The sequence below is a fragment of the Plasmodium reichenowi genome, chromosome 5 (genome assembly GCF_001601855.1).
Source record: "Plasmodium reichenowi strain SY57 chromosome 5, whole genome shotgun sequence".
In the NCBI taxonomy this organism is placed as follows: Eukaryota; Apicomplexa; class Aconoidasida; order Haemosporida; family Plasmodiidae; genus Plasmodium; species Plasmodium reichenowi.
The window spans coordinates 703,627-725,491 of NC_033650.1; the positions used below are offsets into that span (position 1 = coordinate 703,627).

General features: G+C 19.4%; 1 protein-coding gene across 1 annotated transcript in view; it reads left to right on the forward strand.

Annotated features, from left to right (window-relative positions):
• Positions 1-1,319: 1,319 nt before the first annotated feature.
• Positions 1,320-21,865, forward strand: part of PRSY57_0521500 (hypothetical protein) — a gene marked incomplete at both ends in the record, with an annotated part of 28,502 nt that continues 7,956 nt past the window's right edge. Inside the window, 3 exons of the mRNA XM_012906283.2 lie at positions 1,320-1,427; positions 1,688-2,357; positions 2,541-21,802. Of these exons, the coding sequence (XP_012761737.2) occupies positions 1,320-1,427; positions 1,688-2,357; positions 2,541-21,802 (20,040 nt within the window). The remainder of the gene's footprint in view (positions 1,428-1,687; positions 2,358-2,540; positions 21,803-21,865) is intronic.

The following is a 21,865-nucleotide window of genomic DNA, read 5'->3' on the forward strand; positions in this document are numbered from 1 at the left end:
TTTTTTTTTTTTTTTTTTTATGCATATATGTAAATATATGTACATTTTTGGAAATTATTAATGGAAAATAAAAAATTGTTATTATTCTGTTTTTTTATTTTATTTTTTCTTTAGTAATTATATATATGCTGAATGATGTATTTATAATTTTACTTTTTTAAAATATGTTAACGCATTATAGAAAATATAAATATAAACATTTTTATGTTTCTACTATTTTGTATAATTTGTTATTATATATATATTTATATTATATATATAGTACACATGTAATATTTCAAACTTTATAAAAAATGATATTTTTATTTTAATATCCCTATTTATATTTTTTTTTTTCTAATTTTTTTAGAAATTAAAATATATATATATATATAGTATTTTGAAAATAATACATATAAATTAAAATATTTTCATGTTTTAAAAATTCTTGGTATATTATAATTACATATATATTTTTTAAACATAGATATATTATGAAATATATTTTTATATAATTTATTTATTTTATTTATTTTTTTTTTTTTTTGTTGTTTATAAATTTTCAATTTTAATGGATTTGATTTACAGTTTCAACTTTTTTTTTTCTTTTTTTTTTTTAATTATTCATTTTATGGCTTATATGTTTATAAAAAAATATGTTATTTTTATATTTGTCCAAATATTAGAAATATTGGGTTATATAACAATTGAATTTATATAAGCACCAATATTTGAATTATAACGTCTATATATATATATATATATATATATATATATATATATATATGTTTTAGACATTTGGTTATTTTACATTTCTTTATTTTTATAAAGTTAACATATTTTTTTAAAATGAATACAGAAGACATTAGTTTGTGCAGCATATTATTATGTTAAAATTTTTATAGTTTTATTATGTATATATTTAAATAGATAAATAAATATATAAATTAAGGTTTATATTTTTTTGAAATATCATTGTTCAATTTGTAATTATTTGAATCTAATAATATGCACATATATATATATATATATATATATATATATACATTTTAGAATTTTGTTATGATATGAACATTTTTTTACATTTATTATATTATAGTAAAAAAGTTGCAAGTTTATCACTCTATCATCGTTCTTAAATTTATTATTTTATTTATCTATTCATTTTGTTTTTATTTTTATACTTTAACTTCTCATATTTGTTATTATTTGCTTTTTTTTTTTTTTGCTTTTTTTTTCTGATTTTTCTTGGTATATATGTTGTTTGAACAATTTGGAGAAGATACGTTCTTTTTATCTGATACAATTTGTTATTTAATAATGTGAAAAAGAAAAGAAAAATGATAAAAAATATTGTGAACCAATTTATTAAAATATATGGACAGGAATATTTAGGAGAATGGGATGCTATACAGAATTTGACAATTAATTCTGTTACTTCTCCCGAGGTATTTTACGTGATTATCTGACACAACTATATGATATATATATATATATATATATATATATATATATATATATATATATATGTATATATAGATATAGATATATAGATATATTATTCTTATATTATATATGATGTGCATATATTTATTTTATAAGTTACATTATATGTAAAAAAAAAGAAAAAAAACCTAAAATATATGTACCTCAATGTAAACATTTCTTTTATACATGCTTATAATATTTACACATTTTAACTGTATAGATAATACTTAAAAATGTTCCGTTCCCTGAAAAATTTTTCGAATTAGTTGATTTACCCTTGGAAATTATTTATTCTAATATTAAAAATGTGCGCATAAAATTTTTGTGGTCTTCTATATTTTCCAGTAATATCAGTCCAATAAATATTTATGCAAACGATATATTTCTGGTGGTAAAATTTTCCTATCCGAGTATTTGGAACACCAATAAAACATTGAATACTCAATATGAAGTTAAAAAAAAAAAGTTAAGAAAATGGGATATTGTTAATATATCTAAAGAAAAAAAGGAAGAGAATTTTTTAAAAGCTCTCCCTATAAAATTAATTAATTCTTTAAGAATATTTGCAGAAAATATTAAGATAATATTTTTTGATAATCATATACATACAAAACCATTTACTCTAGAATTTTTTGTAAAAAGCTTCAAAATTGATGAGTTAAGTAAATACAAAATGAAATTAAATGAAGAAGAGAAAAAAAATATTAAGAAAAATTTGTTAATTAATATATGGATACGATTAATAGGTATCCATATGATTTATAAAGAATATCGAAAAAAAATCAAATATAACAAGAGAGTTAAGAAGGAAAACGAGGAAAAGGGATGTAAAAGGGATAATTCGAAAGAAAAACATGATAAATCTCAAAATAAAAGTGAAACCGTTCAAGGTAAAATTTGTTACATTTGTATATATATATATATATATATATATATATATCAAACGTCTTGTTGGTCACTATATTTTATATAATAATATGTGTATACATTATATAATATATATATATATATATATATATAATATATTTAAAATGTGCATAATAATCATTTTTCATTTGCTTCCATTTTTTCAGACGAAATGTTTCTCACAGCTATTGAAAAACTATTCAGTGAAAGCACAAATTCGCTTAAAGAACCATTGAAACTTCATCTGAAAAATAGTCAAAGTAAAATATTACATAAAAATAGAAATGCCAAATATTGCTCATTTAGTGACTATGAAATGAATGAAAGAATAAAAGTAGGATCCTTAAGAAAGAAAAAAAGAAAGAAAGAAATAGATATAATGAAGAAAAAAGAAAAGATAAAAAATATATATAAAAAAGGTTATTCAGATGGAAGTTCATTTAAAAAAGAAGAACGGTACTATTTTGAAATTCCAAAAAACAATACAGGATTCAGAATAACTCCAAAAGAAGGAATAGAATTACATGTTATATTTAAGAAACACGATATAAAAGCTTTAAATGAATTAAAAGAAGATATAAAATATTTTAAAAATGTTGAAATGTGTATTTTAAGACATAACAAAGAATATAATAGTGAACATGATCTGAACAATGCACCAAGAGATGAAATGTATGTGAAAAAGTCATGTAACTGTTACAATATTAGTAAACAAGTATCAATGGATGAAAATAATAAGTATAATATTAATATTGAACATAATGATAATAATATAGAGAATTTTGAAAATAATAATAGTAATAGTAATATTAATAATTATTATATCAATAATAATTTCCCTGTATATAATGATCCAAAACAACATAACGTTAATAATATTAATAATGAAATTATATCAATAGATTATGATTTGATTATAGAAAATGGATTTAGAAATGATGTTCCTCCTACATTCAATAATATATCAAATTATGAAAATTTAGAAATTAATTTTACTAGCGAATGTTTTAATGCTTTTTTCAATTTTATAAAATATATAGAGTTCTATTATTTATATAAAGGTGGATGTACGAAAATATTTAATATCGTCCCAAGTATAGAAGAATGTATAAAATATTCAGAATATAGAAAAACATTCAATCAAAAGAATTCAAAAATTTATGATGAATATGCTGAAGAGTTCATGAATAAATTTGAAGCTTCCTGTCCAATACACTTATTAACAAAATTAAGATTATTATCAGATGAACGGATATATAGTAAAGAATATTTTAATAATATACAGAAAGGTGAGTGGAAAAAGTTATTTTATAATTTTATAAAGAATAAAAAAGGAAAAAATTATATGATTGATGAAAATTTAGAGAAGCTTGATAGATGGTTTACTCATGATATGTTATTTAATTTAGTTTTACCACAAATTAACTTTACATATATTCCTTTAAATTTGAATCATTATAATAATAATAAAATATATTATAATAAATGTTTTTTATCTTATAATATTAGTTGTTCATTTTTATTTAAACAGGAAAAATTATCATCTATGAAAAAGAGATATGCTATATATATGCATAATTTTAATATTCATTCTTTATTCGTACTTTTTAAAAGAAATAAAAAATTTCTTATAAATAAAAAATTTTGTCCAATATATTTAATAGAAAAATTGGGTATAAAAAATCATTGTGTATATAATGAAATTAGTCATAAATGTATGAATCCATATGATATACATCCATATAATTTTAATGAGGAATATTTACTGGAACAAAATTTTATCACCCCCGATATACAAAATGGACATAATTATAATAAGGATATAAATGATAAAAATTATAAGGATAATATTAATCAAAATTATGATTATGAGAAAACCAAGAAAAATTATAAGGGTTCCATTTTAAATAGTTTAGGAAAAAATACAAACAATATAGATATACACCATGAAGTAAATAATAATTTACCAAGTGACATAATGAGATCTAATAGTACATGTAGTAATTATAAAATGCATTATGAACATAATTATAATAATATAGAACATTATGATAATACAGTTAATTATAAGGAGAATAAAAAATGTAGTCATATTATAACGACTAAAGAAAAAGAAGCCTATATGAGATCAGCTGGTCAGAAGGGGAGAAATCATTTATTTTATAATGAATATTATAATAACACAACAAAGGGGAGATATAAAAATATGTACATGAGTAACCTCAACTATAATAAATATAATGATACTAATTGTGATAATAATAATAATTATTATGAGAAAGATTATATGTGCCATATATTTTTTAATAATTATAACAAAGTTAATGACAATATGCAGTATAAATATATAGATGATGGTAACATAGATACAAATAATGTGGACAAAAAAAAAATACCAATCGAAAACTTACAAGGCTTTAAAAATGAATATATTTCTCAAAAACAAAATATGAATAAAAACAAAATGATACATGAGAAGGATATTAATTATAACAAAAATAATGTTGATTCTAAGACAGATAATAAAAAAGGATTTTGGAAATTTATTTTAGGAAAGAAATATAAAGGAGAAGATGATTCCATTAAAAATAATAAATCAAATTATAATACCATCTTAGGAACGAATTTTGATTTATTAATATATAATAAAATTAATAAATTACCTAATTGTACTATGATTTTTATAAATGATTATAGTAATAATATTAGAGAAATGGATATATATATTTGTAAATATATTATAAATATAAATAATCTTATACCTATAATGAATTTTATACCAAAAAATAATATATGTCTAGAAATTTTCCTTAAATATGATAATATAATAGATAAAGATGTTATTGAAGCTTTAACTCTATATTTAAGTATGGGTAATACCAGAAAAAAAATTGTTCAAGTATGTATTGAACAATTAAAAACTTATTTTATACATTCGTCTTATCTGTATAACGAACTCGTTAATATTAAATCATATTTAAATAAAAAAAAAAAAAAAAAACTAGTCGGAACTATGTATAGTCGGGAAATTTTCATTGAGCATTCTATACTTATGGATCCTTTTAAGTCCAAAATGGATGAAAAGGAAAAGGTACAAGATAAACAAAAAACAAGAAAAAATTATGGAAATAAAAAGTTAAAGGATTCTATACAAAATAAGAATTTTTATAAATCACCTAATATTAACAATATGAAAGAGGTAAAAAATCATAATGTTAATATTGTGAAAAATATTAAAAAAGGAAGATATACAAATGATAACCATTTTGGTGACCAAATTTCATCTGCATTGGAACATACACGTTCTGATAAAGACGATAATAATGTTGAAAATATTTTTAACATAAACAATCATAATAATATTCTTTGTAAAAACAAACAAATTATTAAATTTGCTGAAAATGAAGAAAGTAATGTCTTAAATATACATAATTTAATTTTAAATAATTTGTTTGTACCACAAAAAAATGTATATCATATCAAAAAGAATAATAGCTTTTTACTCTATAAAGGAAAAAGAAAAAAAAGTAACTTTCTTTATTTCATGAGAAATAGTTATTATACATTTTTGAAAAAATATATGGAATATAATAATTACATGCATAAGGTTAAAAATACTAGTTTATTATCTATAGGATTTTGTTTTCAGTTGAAAAATATTTTCCTTTTCCATGATAAAGAAGATTCTTTATTTTATTTACATTCAAAATATATTAAATTAGAGCAATTATTCAATCCATGTTTTATTAACAATAAACACAATCATTCTGTTGTTGCATGCAATCGACTTGAATTTAGAGAATCTTCTAATGATAAAACATCACACAGTAATAATTCAAATAAAATATATAAAGAAGAGAAAAAGAAATATTCAGATTATATTGATGGGAAGAACATGTATCCTATGAATATAGATCAAACAGTTAAAAATAAAGAATTATTATTATATATTAAATCATTAAAATTAAAAAAGAATAACAATGTATATTCCTTAAGAATTGATATAGTTAATTGTAATTTGAATGAGGTATGTATATCATTATTATCTGTATATAAATATATGATACCATATGATCATTTAGAATTAATAAAAATACGATTAAAGAAGTATTATAGAATTAAACAATTTCTAATAGACAATAATAAAAATACATCTCATTTAAGAAAATTTAATATAACAAATAAATTGTTGTACATGATTTTGGATAATTTTTTTTATAAAAATCACATGATTGGTGAAAAAAATCAAATGATTCATAATAAAAAATATGATGATAATATGAATATTGTTAAAGCAAATAAAAATTATGAAAGGTATATAAAAAATTTAGTAATTAAAATATTAGATCATGAAAAAATATTATATAATAAGGAAGATTTTGAAGAAATTTTTTATATGATTGTAAGAAGAAATGCATATAATCAACAACGTTTTGATACTTTATATTTTAAAGAAAATGATATATTAAAAAAAAATAGTATTAGAAATGATAAGAATAAATATATTCTTGATAATACAGAGGACACATTCTCTTTTAATACTATGGAAAGAAATTCAGCTGATTATTTGTCTAATGAGAAATGTAATAAATATAACAGTTCGATAAATGATATTTCTATAAATGATAGTTCGATAAATATCAATTCGAGAAATAATATTTCGATAAATAACATTCCGATAAATAAGAGTTCGATAAATAACAGTTCGATAAATAATATTTCTATTAATAATGATAGAATGAATAATGATTCAATATATAATAATTCCTTGAATAATTATTCACATTTAATAGATAGGGAATACAATTCTAGTATAGATAATACATTTATAAGTAATAATGATTATTATAATGTTAATAGTTATTCATATAAATATTCTGAAAACTATTATTCTGATATTGATAAATATTCCAATTGTACATATAATTACAATGGCGAAAAAGAGGTGATATTAATAAAAGAAACAAATAAAATTATAGATAACGAGGAAAAAGAAGATACACAAAAAATAAAAAAATATATTGATATGAAAATGGATCGTATAAATATAATAAAACAGGCAAATAAGGAATTTTATCAAAATTGTAATTATCTGAATTTAATAGATCTTTTTATCTTTGAGCATATAAATTATGATGATGAAACGATTAATGAAGAAGACTTGTTTTTTATAAATAAGAGTAATAATAATAATAATAATAATAATAATAATAATAATGTGTGTAGTGAAGATATTATTACACAAATGGATTCATTAAATAGCAAAAATAATATTAAAGAGAAAATATACTTTTTGTTAATAGAAAAAATGAATATAAGTATAAATAATAGAAATGAAGGAATGTTTAAATTTGTCTTAAATAATTTTATGAGTGAAATATGTCGCTTATATAATGGTATAAATATATCTATGAAAATACAATCCTTTTATATATTTTATATACTAAAAATATGCAAAAAAAGGTTTAATGTAAAATATGTTACGGATAAGAAAAATCACAAAATTCATGTTACAAATGATAAGGAAGGACACTTTGAATTATCTAAAGAAACTAAAGGAAATAAAGAAAAGAAGCAAAAAAATGATAATATTATTAAAACATGTAAAAAATATATTATATTAACCGATACAGTTAGTAATCTTTTCAGTGTTTCGAAATGCAATATGAAAAAGAAGAAAAGTAAAAAAAATTCTTTTTTTTTTGATAATAATATATGTATATTAAGTAAGAGAAAGTTTGATTTATATATAGATGATTATCATATGAATTATAAAAATGTGAAACCACAAATTCATTTTGATATTCATATAAATAAATGGACAAATGAAAAAGTTATCAAAATATCTTTATCAAACTTTTACTTTTTTTATAGTTCTACATTGTTTATATTATTTAGTAATGTCCTGATAAATTATATTTTGACATATATTCAAGAGAAACAAAAGCTAAATATTCTATTATTCCAATATGACAATTTTAGAAGTGCAATAAATTCTAAATATACCAATCCTCATTTGGAAAATAAGGGATATATATATGACAAAAATAAATCATATACATCTATAGACAAATATACTCTTCACTTTTTGTCAAGGAATAAACTGAAGAAGATAAAATTATATAATGACAAATTTGTTAGTATCGAACAAATTGATAATATATGTGACAGTTCTGAACATAGTATATTAGATGATAATAATGATGAAGAAATTCATATGAGAAATAAGGGTATTGCACAAAATAATAATAATGAAAATAATATATGTAAAAAGGAAAAGAATAAAGAGATTAAAGATATAAATGGTGATTATACAGGTGTAAGTGATAACACATTTTACTATGATATGTATGAAAATGAAGAATATAGAGAAAAAAGAAAAAAAAATAGTAAATATTATTATGACTACAATACATATAAAAGTGTAGGAGAAGATAATCCTATACAAGAACTATTAAATGAAAAAATAAATGAACAAATTAATAATAATGGTTTATACAATAAATTGTATTATCATGATAATATGACAAGTTCTTTTGAGAAACAAAATACATTTGATAAAAATTTCAACACTTATATATCTCATAATAGAAACAAAAAAACAATTATTAATAATAATAATATTATGCATGGATCAATTATGAAAAATAATCCATATAGCGAAGGAAATACCAATAAATCTGAATCTGAATATGAATATAAATATGAATTAAATGAAAAAAATAAAATGGACAAGGAAGAATATATAAAGAATCATAAGCAAACAAATGATTGTACTAAATATAATATTAACAAGGATGATTATCCAAAAGAAAATTCTTATGAAACATTCAGAAAATTTTCTAACTCATGTTATGACTTAAAATTGTATGGTAACAAAGATGATAATTTAAGTAATAGAGAAAATAATAACATATCGTCACAAAAAGAAGAAAAAAAAAAACATTGTATTCAAAAATATCCCAAATTGTATAAGGCAAAAAATAAAAGAAAAAAATCTGATCATATTGAAAGAGTAAATGATATTCCTAATGCTATTAATAGTGATACAAAAAAAATTCCTAGTTATAATAATATATATGCGAAACATAAAATGAAGAAAATGTATGATAATAAAATGAATAATAAAAATATTAATAATAATAATAATAATAATAATATAGTAAACGATAATATAATGTATGATAATAGAAATAAAAATTTAAGTGATAATATAGGTAGTAACAATTATAAGAAAGATATTAAAATATTTATTTCTTCTGAAAATGTAAATATATGTTATCTTGTGAATTATCATAGATTTAAATATATTTATAAGAAGAACTTTAATATAGATACATATATGAATGATTATATCAATTTAATTGATAGTTGTTCTAATTTTTGTGATAAAAATGAAAATGAGAATTCAGATAATCATGAACATGTAGGAATCATAAATAAGGATTTATATAATGTAAACTTAAACTTTTTATTTAAATTTGATTATATGTGTATAGAAGACAAACAAAAAAGTATGATGGCGTTTTTTCCTTTTTTCTATATTATGCTCATGAAAAATTGTAATTATGTTATCTCACACCTTACAGTAGTAGATATTAAATATAATTCTCAATATTTTATTAAAGAAAAAAAGAAAAAAGAAGAAAATAGGAAAAATAATAATGATGTAGAGAATAATATTCGGGCTAAATATAATAGACATTTGTCAAATTATATGAATTCAATTTTAAATAATTCTACTGATAACAAAAATAATAATTTAGATAAGGAAAGAGAAAAAAAACAAATTTTTAAGAATCCATATAAAGAAAAGGACAAAACAAAAGATGATGTAGAACATTCTATTAACTCTAATCAAATAACGTACGTGGAAAATATAAAATGTATTGGAAATAATAATAAGAACAAATATGTAATACCATTTAAGAGTAATGTAAAAAATAAAATGGAGAGAATGTCTTCTTCTAGTGATAGTTGTGTATATAAAAAAACCAACAGGAAAAAATTTATAGATGATATTGATTGTAATAATATTAATGATAAAAATAAAAAATCTTATGATATTCTTTATGGAAACAATTCTCAAGAATATTATGAAAATATTAAAAATTTGAGAAATTATTTGAAAAATGATATGATTAAAAATGTGAAAAAATCGTCAGAACATAAATCAATTGATGGAAATGCTAATAATTTATATGTTATACCACATAATGATAATGAAATGAAAGGTGAGTTCTTAACAAAAAATGACGATGATAATAAAATGAATTCTATGTGTGTAGATAAAGATGATTATAAGCAAAGGTCCTATATTAGTTATTTATTAAATTATAAAAAGAAAAATGGTGAAAATAAATATAGTACTAAAAATAATATAATGAAGCGTTTTAATTCCTTAATACATTTTATAGGAATACATAATAATACTTCTAAAGGTGCTAGTAAAAAAATTAAAGGTATTAAAAGATCTCTTAGTTTATTTAGTTTTAAATCTTTACCTATTCGAAGGAGAAAATTTGGTAAATGGAATAGTAATACAATTGATGTATTCCAAGTAGGTCAGGAAAATAATTATAAGAAGAATAAAAAGAAAACAAAAAAATTTTTCGGGTTATTTAATACAGATAATAATGATTATAATAAATCTTTAAATGATAATATAGATTATAATAAAAATAATTCAGGATTGAATAAAGAGAGAAATAATAATTTGGATTATGAGAAAAATGGAAAATATGAAAAGGTGTCATATGATGAACATAAAAATATATCATTCACACATTCTGATAATAGAAATGCCTCTATAATTAATAAAAATAATACTGAAAATAATGTTAAGATGAATTATGATACCTTATCAGGAGATAATAATATCCAAATGAATAAAAAGAATAGATGGAAATTATCTTCTTGTACTATATCAATATTTAATATAAATTTGTTCAATTGTATTTATTTGAAAAAGTATAAAAAACATGGAGAAATATATCTACAACCATTGATATATAATTATAAAAATTCTAACATATTAAATACGATCTATGAAAAATCAGACATATATGAAAATAATTCTTTTAATATAAATTATTTTGATATCAATAATAATTTAAAACACATGAATTATAAAAATATTGTAAGTAATTATTATATAATAGAAAATGAGTTTACACTTATCGAATATATAAACCAACTATATAATCTTGAATGGTTTAATAAATTTAATTTACATCATTTGTATAATGTTAATAGAATACAATCTAACTTTTCTAATTTTATGAAACTGAATAAAAGGAAAGGTTCTATAGTATGTTGTTATGTTCCTGTATTTTATAAAAATATTTCATTGACATACAGAAATATATATAAATGTTTATTGATAAATAAATATATGGAAAGCATCCCATATTTATCCAAACTATACAAAAATGAACATATGTGTAAATATTTATTTGGAAATAAAAATAAACATAATTTGAATGATAATTATATTAAAGAGTATATATTACATTTGTTAAAAAAAAAACAATCAGAAAAAGAACAATATGAACAGAAGTACAGTTTTGAGTTGAAGAAGGATATATTTAAAGATATGAAGAATGATGATAGAACACAAAATAAAATTAATAAGAATATAATTAAGGAGAAAAGGGATTATTATAATAATTCTAATATTAATATAATAAATATGAAAGAAGCACCTAAAAATATGAAATATTATAAAAATGATAATAATAATAATAATAATAATAATAATTACAATAATAATAATAATAATTACAATAATAATAAGAAGAAGAATTACAGTTATAGTAATATTCCAAAGGAATTATCAAATGATTTAAAAGAAAAAGGAAATAAAAAATATTATCAACTTTTCCAATCACAAATTGTACAAAATATTTTTAATTATCGTAATAAAAATAAACATAATAATAATGTAGATAATATAGAAAATGTTATGCAAAATGAAGTAATAAAAGATAATGTAAAACCTTTAAATGTATCATGTTCCTTATATGATAATAGCAACTTGTCTTCTTATCCTTTCCATTTTTATAATAATAATAATAACAACAGTAATGGTAATAGTAATGGTAATAGTAATGGTAATAGTAATAGTAATAGTAATAATTGTAACAGCTTGAATAATTATTTAATTTATAAAAAAGATTTTATAAGTTATAATTCGTGGAAACAGAATCATATTTATATATCATTAAAAAAAGAAGTATCATATGAAATGTTAAAGAAAAAACAAAACAAAAAAAAAAAGTGTACTAATGAAGGATTCCATTTTTATATTCATTTTTATTCATCCAGTTTAAATATGGATCCATATTTTTTATCTACAATCAATTTTTATTTTCTTAACAATTTAAATAAAAATCTTATATTATGTGATATAAAAGAGACCAAAGCTTATTTTATACATAAATATAAAAATATCAGATGTTACTACAATCATGCAATGGGTATTGATGAACACAATAATGATTTAATGAATAAGCATAATATGAATGTGAACAATAATAATAATAATAATAGTGAAATATATGGAGACATAAAATATGGAAGAAACGGTATATATGAAAGACCTTCTATTAGGAAAAATAGATATGGTAAGAAAAAAGGATATACATCAAAATATGCTGATAATAATAATATTTGTAATAACATTGACGTGCAGAAGAGTCATAATAAGAAAGAAGAATGTTTTGGACAAACACCTTTTACAAAACAAGATAAGTTATACAATTTTATGAATAGACTTAATAACATTTGTGAAAAAATTATAGGAAAATTAGAAACTAAAAAGAATTTTATAATAAATTTGGATATTTCTAATATAGATATTAATATTCTTGATTGTTCTTATATATATGATAGTAAATATTTATATGTTGATCATGTACATCCATATTATAATAATCAATATATTTATGTATCTATGGAACAATATGAAAATATAAAAAAAAAGAGTGGAAATTATTACAATGAATTTTTTAAATATGAAGAAATAGATCATAAGAGTTTTTCCAATGATTTTAATTATCTCATATATAATGCATTTACTAATTATTCATATAATAATTCTTTTTATATTATCTCAATTAATCCAAATAGGGTTAAAAGAATGTCAATAAAAATGTCATCAACTATTATATGTAATAATATAAATAAAGAATTGAATTTCCATGATGTTTTAAGTATATTTGTTCATACATTTAAAATGAAGTTTTCTAAATTGAAAACAAATTATATGAAGAACATGGCAACACAAAGCAAAAATTATATGCATAAATTGTTAGAAGAATTGTATAATGATAAGGATGATTATTGTCAAAAGATACATAAAAGAGAGAGAACAAAAAGTAAAACAAAAAAAAATCCAAGAAGAAATATAAACAACAGTGCAAACAAACATACATACACTACCATAAATAATAATAGGACTAGTGATAGTATAAGTAATTTTAATTATAGCTATGATAAAGAAAATGATAACAATCATATTAGCCATTTGAACAATCATATTTTTAATACATTAAGTAATGAGAGTTCTGCTAAGGATAATATAAATAATGCGTACTCTAGTTTGTCAAAACAATATAATAAAAATATGATAAACCATTATGATATGATTATAAATTCGTCTAAATCAAATGAAGATACAAATCATTATCGTCGTTATCCAAGCTCTTCTTTGTCAAATTATTATGAATCAACTTCATGCGCTTCAACATCTTCTATTTTTTCTTCTTCACTAAATTCAGTATTATTTTATAATTCTCAAGAAAGATACTACAATAATAATCCTGAAGGAATTGGTAATGCAGGAAAAAGATATGAATCCATGAATGAATATAATTATAACATGTTACACAAAATAAATAAAAGATACAAGTACTGGAATGAAGAAAGAATTTATTATGAAAAAAGTAAAAGCTTCTCTGATAGCATTTATACAAAAGAAAGTTTATGCCAAAAGAAACAAAAGAAAAATAATTATATAAATATGTATAATGAACCTTTTATGAATATTCATAATTCTTTATCAAATGATTACAATGATATAATGAGAAATACTATTAAGAATGATCATGATAGAAAAATTAGGAAAAACATAAAAAGACAATTTTATAAGTTTATTAAAAAGGTATATAAAAATATATTATCACAAAACAGACGAAATAAATTAGTTTTAAATAATATTGTTCAAGATAATAAATGGATTATTAATATAGAAAATTTTGTATGTTTTATACCATCATTTCAAAGAGGATTTAAATTGTCATTATATTTAAATAAATTAATAATTTATGATTATAATAAAATAAATATATGTAATAATATTTCACCATTTAGATTATTTATAAAAAATAATGCTTCCAAAAAATATTTACAATTATGTAATAAAATATTAAATATATATGAATATTTATATATAAGAAAAATATTACTGAAAGGAAATGGAAAAGGGAAAAGAAAAATAATATTGGAAAATTTAAAAAATCAAATATATAATAATCAGTTTTATCTTATAGCATATGAAAATATGAAGAATATAAATTTTCATATAGATTTAAAAAATACAAGATTTACTATTCATAATAAAACAACAATGGATTTAATACATTTTTCTGTAGAATTATGGAATAGTTTTTATTCTTATTTATATGTATATACTATATTACCTGAGGTTTCTAGTTCCTCGTTTTGTTATCTAAATTCGTGTATAAATGTGGATAATTTCCAAAAGGGTTTGTTATTATATAATAATATTTTGCGAAATTATATTAGCATGTGTAAAAACGGGAAGAATGAAAATGTGCCATATCTTAATCGTAAAGGATATTCATTAGATGATACTCATATAAATAATGATAAAAAAAAAAAAAAAAATAATAATAATAATAATAATAATAATAATATACTTATAAGTGATGATAATAATTATGATAATCACAATGACATTGATAATAATATAATTAAGAAAGAAGACTCTAAAACATGTTCGATTTTGAAGCATCATCGAAATAATACACAATCTGAATATGATAAATATGAAGAAAGTGATTGTTGTGATAATTCATATAATAAAAACAGTTTAATTATATTAGATAATAATACAACGTCAAAATTTTCTAATAATGAACAAACTAATTTTTCAAACATAGAAAATGAAAAAAAAGAAAATGATAAATTGGAAGACATGGTAGGTAATAGTAATACCTTAGACTATTACGTAGATAAGCTCTTCTATTATAAAAATAAAATTAATTATAAATATTTAATTATAAATAAGTTTGAATTTCATACAGCAGGAATTAATATATCATTAAAAGAACTGAATGATAAGAATTATTATTTCCTAGCATTTGTTAATAATAATTTGTTATTCTTCTTATATTTTTATTCAAAATATAAAACTATATTAGATTATGTATCGAATGAAAATGTGTTTAATCTTACCACCAATTATATTTATCCGATTGAGAAAGTAAACTTTAGTAAAGAAGGAAAATATTCACATTATTATATGAGTGGACACTTGGAGAAATACCAAACAAACACTAACGGATATAAGAAAGATACGATAAGGTTATCCACTTTATCAATGTTGAAAAAGAAGATAAAAAGAAAAAAAAAAAAAATGAAAAGATTAAGTAATCATAGAATAATAAATAATTATGACAAGGAGAAAATATATGTCAATAATAATGATAATATTTTCCCAAAAAAAAAGAATAAGAAATTTGTTAATATGAAAAAAGGAAGTCTTCATATGGATAATATGAATAAACTCAATAAAGAAAACAACAACAACAATAATAATAATAATGAGTATAATAATAATAATAATAATAATAATGCAACATCAAATATAAATCATTATGTTGATTTTAAAGAAAATAATGAACATATAGAAACAAATAGTATTTGTAGCATAAAGTATCAAAAAACCAAAAACAGTGCATTTTCATTTACAAACGAGAATAATAATAAGGATGATAAGGATATGACACAAGAAAGACGTGCTAATAATGGACTATCCAAAAAGATTAAAACAACTATACAAAAATTTTTTACTAGAAAATTATCACAAACATTATTATTAAGTAATAAAAAGAAAGAAAAAAAAAAACAAAAAAAGGATGATCATTCTTTAGGTAGTCTTAATGCTATATACTTTAATCATAAAAAAAAGAAACCATTTTTAAAACAACATGATAAGTATAAATATAATATAACACATGAAAAATATCTTTGTTTAAAAAATAAAGAAGCCTATTTCAAGAAGACCATAAATTTCAACATGAAAATTAATTTATTGGAAACATGGTTTATACAAGATGATTTATTTATGTATAATAATCAGGAAAATATAAATAAAAATATAAAAATGAGTTATTTTTTAAAAAAAAGTAGAAAGAAAAAAAATAATAATAAGGTGATGAAGAAGAAATATACAAATAAGGATACATATGAAGGAATTAAAACAATCAGTGAAGAAATGGATAATTCAGATAGAGATGAAAGAAGAAAGCAAGCAAGTAGTATAGATACTGAAGTAGGTGAAATAATGAAGGTTGTAAAAAAATTACGAATAAAATCACTTAGTTCTAGTAACTCAAGTAATAATTTAAATATTTTAAAACTTTTATGTAAATCCAAAATTTATAATAACACTTTTATGGATAAAAAGATAAGGAAACAAATATTTTATCTAGCTAAAAGGAAACGATCAATGAATGATGAAGTGTTGAATGAAGAATGTATAAAAAAAATGAACTTAAATAAATATAGTTTGAAGAATACCTATAAAGGTAAAAAAAGGATAACACTAGATATGGACAAGATAGAAATGGAATCAGAAGATTTAAATAAATCTAAAATGGTGAGTGAGATAGATTCTAATAATAATTTTATGAGTAATGAGGGAAACGATCCTAATAATAATTATGATAATGAACATGATTTAGACGACGATGATGATGATGATGATTCATTATGCTATTTATTAAAAGACACAAATCATGATGATAATACATATGATAATAATTTTGATAATGGTCGTTATATGCATGGAGAAAATCATGTTCAGAAAAATTTTGAAAACGAACTATTTGATACAATTATAGATAATGAAAAAAGTTATAGAAGAAGAAGAAAATATTTTAAATTGAAACAGATGGAAGAAAGAAAAAGAAAAAAAGAACAAGAGAAAAAAAGGAAGAAAAAAGAAAACCTTAAAGAAAATAAAAGAAATGTTTGCTTATCTATAATATTTAGTATAAATATAAATCATAAAGAAAAGAAAAATGAACATTTATTTTATTTAGAATCTGAAGTAAATAATTTTAATATTATGTTAGGAAAATGTTATTCATTTAATGAAATATATGATAAACTGAAATTATTTAAAGGAAAAACAAATATGAAATCGTCTATAAATGATTCCATAATATTTGATTTGAATTATATGAACCGAAATATAGATCATATAAAATCAAGAAGTAGCTTTTATGCAATTAGAAATAATAATGATAATAATAATAATAATAATATTAATAATATTAATAATAATATTAATATTAATAGTATTAATAATAATAATGACAAAGAACAACTAAAGAAAGAGTTAGAATATTTGTTTTACGATAACAGTAATTTTTACGATATATATTATAATGAAATGAAGCAAATGGAAAGGTTAAAAATTATGCTTTGTAATAAAAAATTAAAAAGAGAAAGAGAGAATGAAATAAAGAAAGATAAAAAGAAAATGTGTATAAATAACAAAAACGATTATAACAATAAAAATTATGATAATGATAATGAAAAGAAAAGAACAAGAAAAAAAAAATATATAAATATAAAAAATAGGAAAAATAAAAAGGATATAGTAAATAAAAATATGTTTTACAGGAATAATTTAATATATAATACAAATGATGAATTTAATGAATCCCATAGACATTCGATTTATTATAATAATAGCAAAAATATAAACAGTTCTAATATTTTGTTCTTATTAACATATAAGACAAAAGTACTTTATGAAGATAAATATAATATATTTTTGAATGAAAATAATAATATATTTATGCCGAATATTAAAGAAGAAAATGAATGGTTTTTAAATATGAACAATATTTATTTCATGATAAAATCCAGAGAAGTAAAAAAGTCTTATAAAATAATATTCAAAGAGTTATTAATTAATATTACTATTGATAATATAAAGGAGTTGTATAAATTGTATAATAATTTCCGTTATAATATTTATTTTGCAAGCTTCTATAAAAACTATTTTTCTTTTTTCAAAAATATATATATTCACCCATTTAAGAATAAAAATCAAAGCCTGCTTAAAAAGTCCAGCGAAAAATTGGAGATACAAAACATTTATTTGAAAAGTATGCATAAGTTTAAGATGTTAAAGAATCATATTATTTATAATAAATTGAAGCAAATGGGTAAAAATAAGATTTATAGAATAAATAAAAATAAATATATGTACCAAGAGGAAATAGAAGGAAATAGAAATTTTTCCTTTCAAATGAACAAAAATAAATACATCCATAAAAATAATCATTGTGATATATATTATTCTGATAATCAAAACAATAATTTAGATATTATTAGTAGCAACCAAAATGATAGACATTACAAATACGTGAATATGAACAAAATGAAGAAACAACAAAATGTACAAAATAATAAAATTAGTAAAGATAAAAAGAACAAATCAAAAGACACAGAAAGGGAAGGGGAAAGGGAAAAGTTAATATATAGTATAAAGAATACTAAAAAATTAGAAAAGATGGAAAGTCAAAAATGTACTAATAAAGATAATAAAATATTATATACATCATTTAGTAATAAAAATGAAATATTTAATGTGCAAGATAAATATACATATAAAGAAAGGAAACATATAAAGGATACCTCGAAAAAAGGAAATGAAAAAATGAAAGGTAATCTATATAATTTAATTAAAGGAAAAACTATACATGAACATAACTGGGAAGAAGACCAATATAAATATAACAATATAAATACATTGTATTATGCTCGTAGACGTTTTCTTATATCAAATATGAATATTTATAAAAAGATGGTAGATAGTTATATAAAAATTCAACCTTTGATTAATTTAGAAAATACGAATAGGAAATATTTTGAAATTATTCACAATATAAAAGAAAAATATATAGAAATAGAATTATACAAAGAAAACTTATATAATTTATATAATCAGATATTTTTAATAATTAATAATATTAATAATGAAAAAAATATTATATGTCATGGATTGATATTCTTAAAATTATTAAACTGTTTTTATCCATATAATAATAATTATATAAGGAATTTACTTTATTATTTATTTGTATTTTCTAAGTATAATAAATTCGCATATTATTTATGTAATATCAAAAAATATTTTCATTATAATTATTTCCTTACATTTACCAAAATTTTACACACAAATGATATATGGAATGATATTCATATAAATCAGAAGACAAATAATAATTCTAAGGCATTTTATAAAACTAGTCAAGAATACCATTCTTTGCAAAAAGATACAAAAAATGTACCTATTATTTTAAATACAAATCAAAGAATCAATGAGAACATTTCTATACAAAAAGAAATTACAGAAAATTTTAAGAAGGAAGGGATGTTTAAGGAAAATAGTTTTAATAAGGATAAAAATAACATAACATTCTTTTTAATAAAATTCTTACTTTATTTTTATCATCCTTATAAATTAAAATATGAAAAAGGTAAACGTAAGATAATAAAGAAGAGAAATTATATGAATAAACAAATAAGAGAGGGAAAAAAAAAAGGAAAAACAAAAAAAGAATACGGAGGAATGATTAATAATGATGATTGTGTATCATTATTAAAAAGAATAAACTTAAAAAATTATCGAAAAAAAAGAAACAAAAGTAAAAAAGAGTTATTAAAACGAACGATAGAAAATTGGAGTGATGCAAATATTTTAAATGATTTTAATTATAAAAATAAAAAAAAAAATATAGATAATTATAATTATAATGAATATATGATTACCAATTCAGAGTTAAGTTGTCAAAAAAGTTATTATGATAAAAATATTATAAAAAAAAAGAATACATATAGTATTAATAGTAATGATAATTTAAAATGTAATATTATAAATTACTTAGAAGATATTTATTTAAATAATAAATCCGAAAAATTGTTAGATCAAAAAAAAGAATTTTATGATTTTAATAAAAAGGAGAAGAAAATAAAAATAAATGTAGATATACATAATATATGCTTAAAAATACACCAATTGAATAAAGAAAATATATTAACATTAAATGTATATGATTTAAATTATTATTTATTTACTTGTCTTTACAAATATGAATTTTTTTTCTTTAATAAAAATGAATGTGTAAGATTTTATTTAAATGAAAAATTGCAACATATGAAATTTGAAGACTTATATAAAGATAATAAAATGAATGAATGTGCAAAAAATGTAATTAGTAATAGATATACGGACAATGAATGGTATGATATATCATATTCTAATTCTAGTATATCAAATAACGATAATAATTATTATGAAACATGTCGAGATGAAGATAATAATATAAAAAAGCCTAACTATATAAAAATGAATTTAACATTTAAAATTGGTTTAAGAACATATGATAATATGTATAATATTCAAGATAATATAATTAATCCAACTACAATTAATTTTTATATAAAAGAAAAATTTAAATATTTTCCTATCCTAAATATTCACTTTTATACAACTAGTATAAATGTAAATATAACCACATCATTTTTATATTTGTATCAATATTTATTTGCAAATTTAAATTTTAAAAAGGAATTCAATGAAGTTAAAAATTCCAAAATAGAAATATACAATGATCTACATTCAGAAATTATAATATTTTATAAAACAAGAACAAAAAATAATAACTATATATGGAAATTAGTTATAATAAATAAAAATGAATATCATGAATTCCCTTGTGAATGTTTATATTTTTGTATAAACAAAAAGAAAGAAAAGAATACAATAAATTCTGAATTTCAAGGTATTAATAGAAATTCAGAAGATTATATTATAACTAATGAAAATGACTTAAATAATTTATTCAAAAACATATCTAAAATAGGTTTCAAAAAGCAGAATATATATAATTTAGTTTCTAAGCATGAAAAACATTTATTGTATGATAATACACAAAGTGTTTATGATATTTTATATCAATTTACTTATAAAATGCCATTTCTATATAAAAATTATGATAACGATAATAAAATTATTAATATTATTAAAAAAAAATCATCTTGGATATATATAGGAGTTCTTTATACGGACGATTTGTATTCCCGTGCCTACAAAATACCAAACGTAAGAATATTGAAGCACTATGTGAATACATACATACATATATATATATATATATATATATAT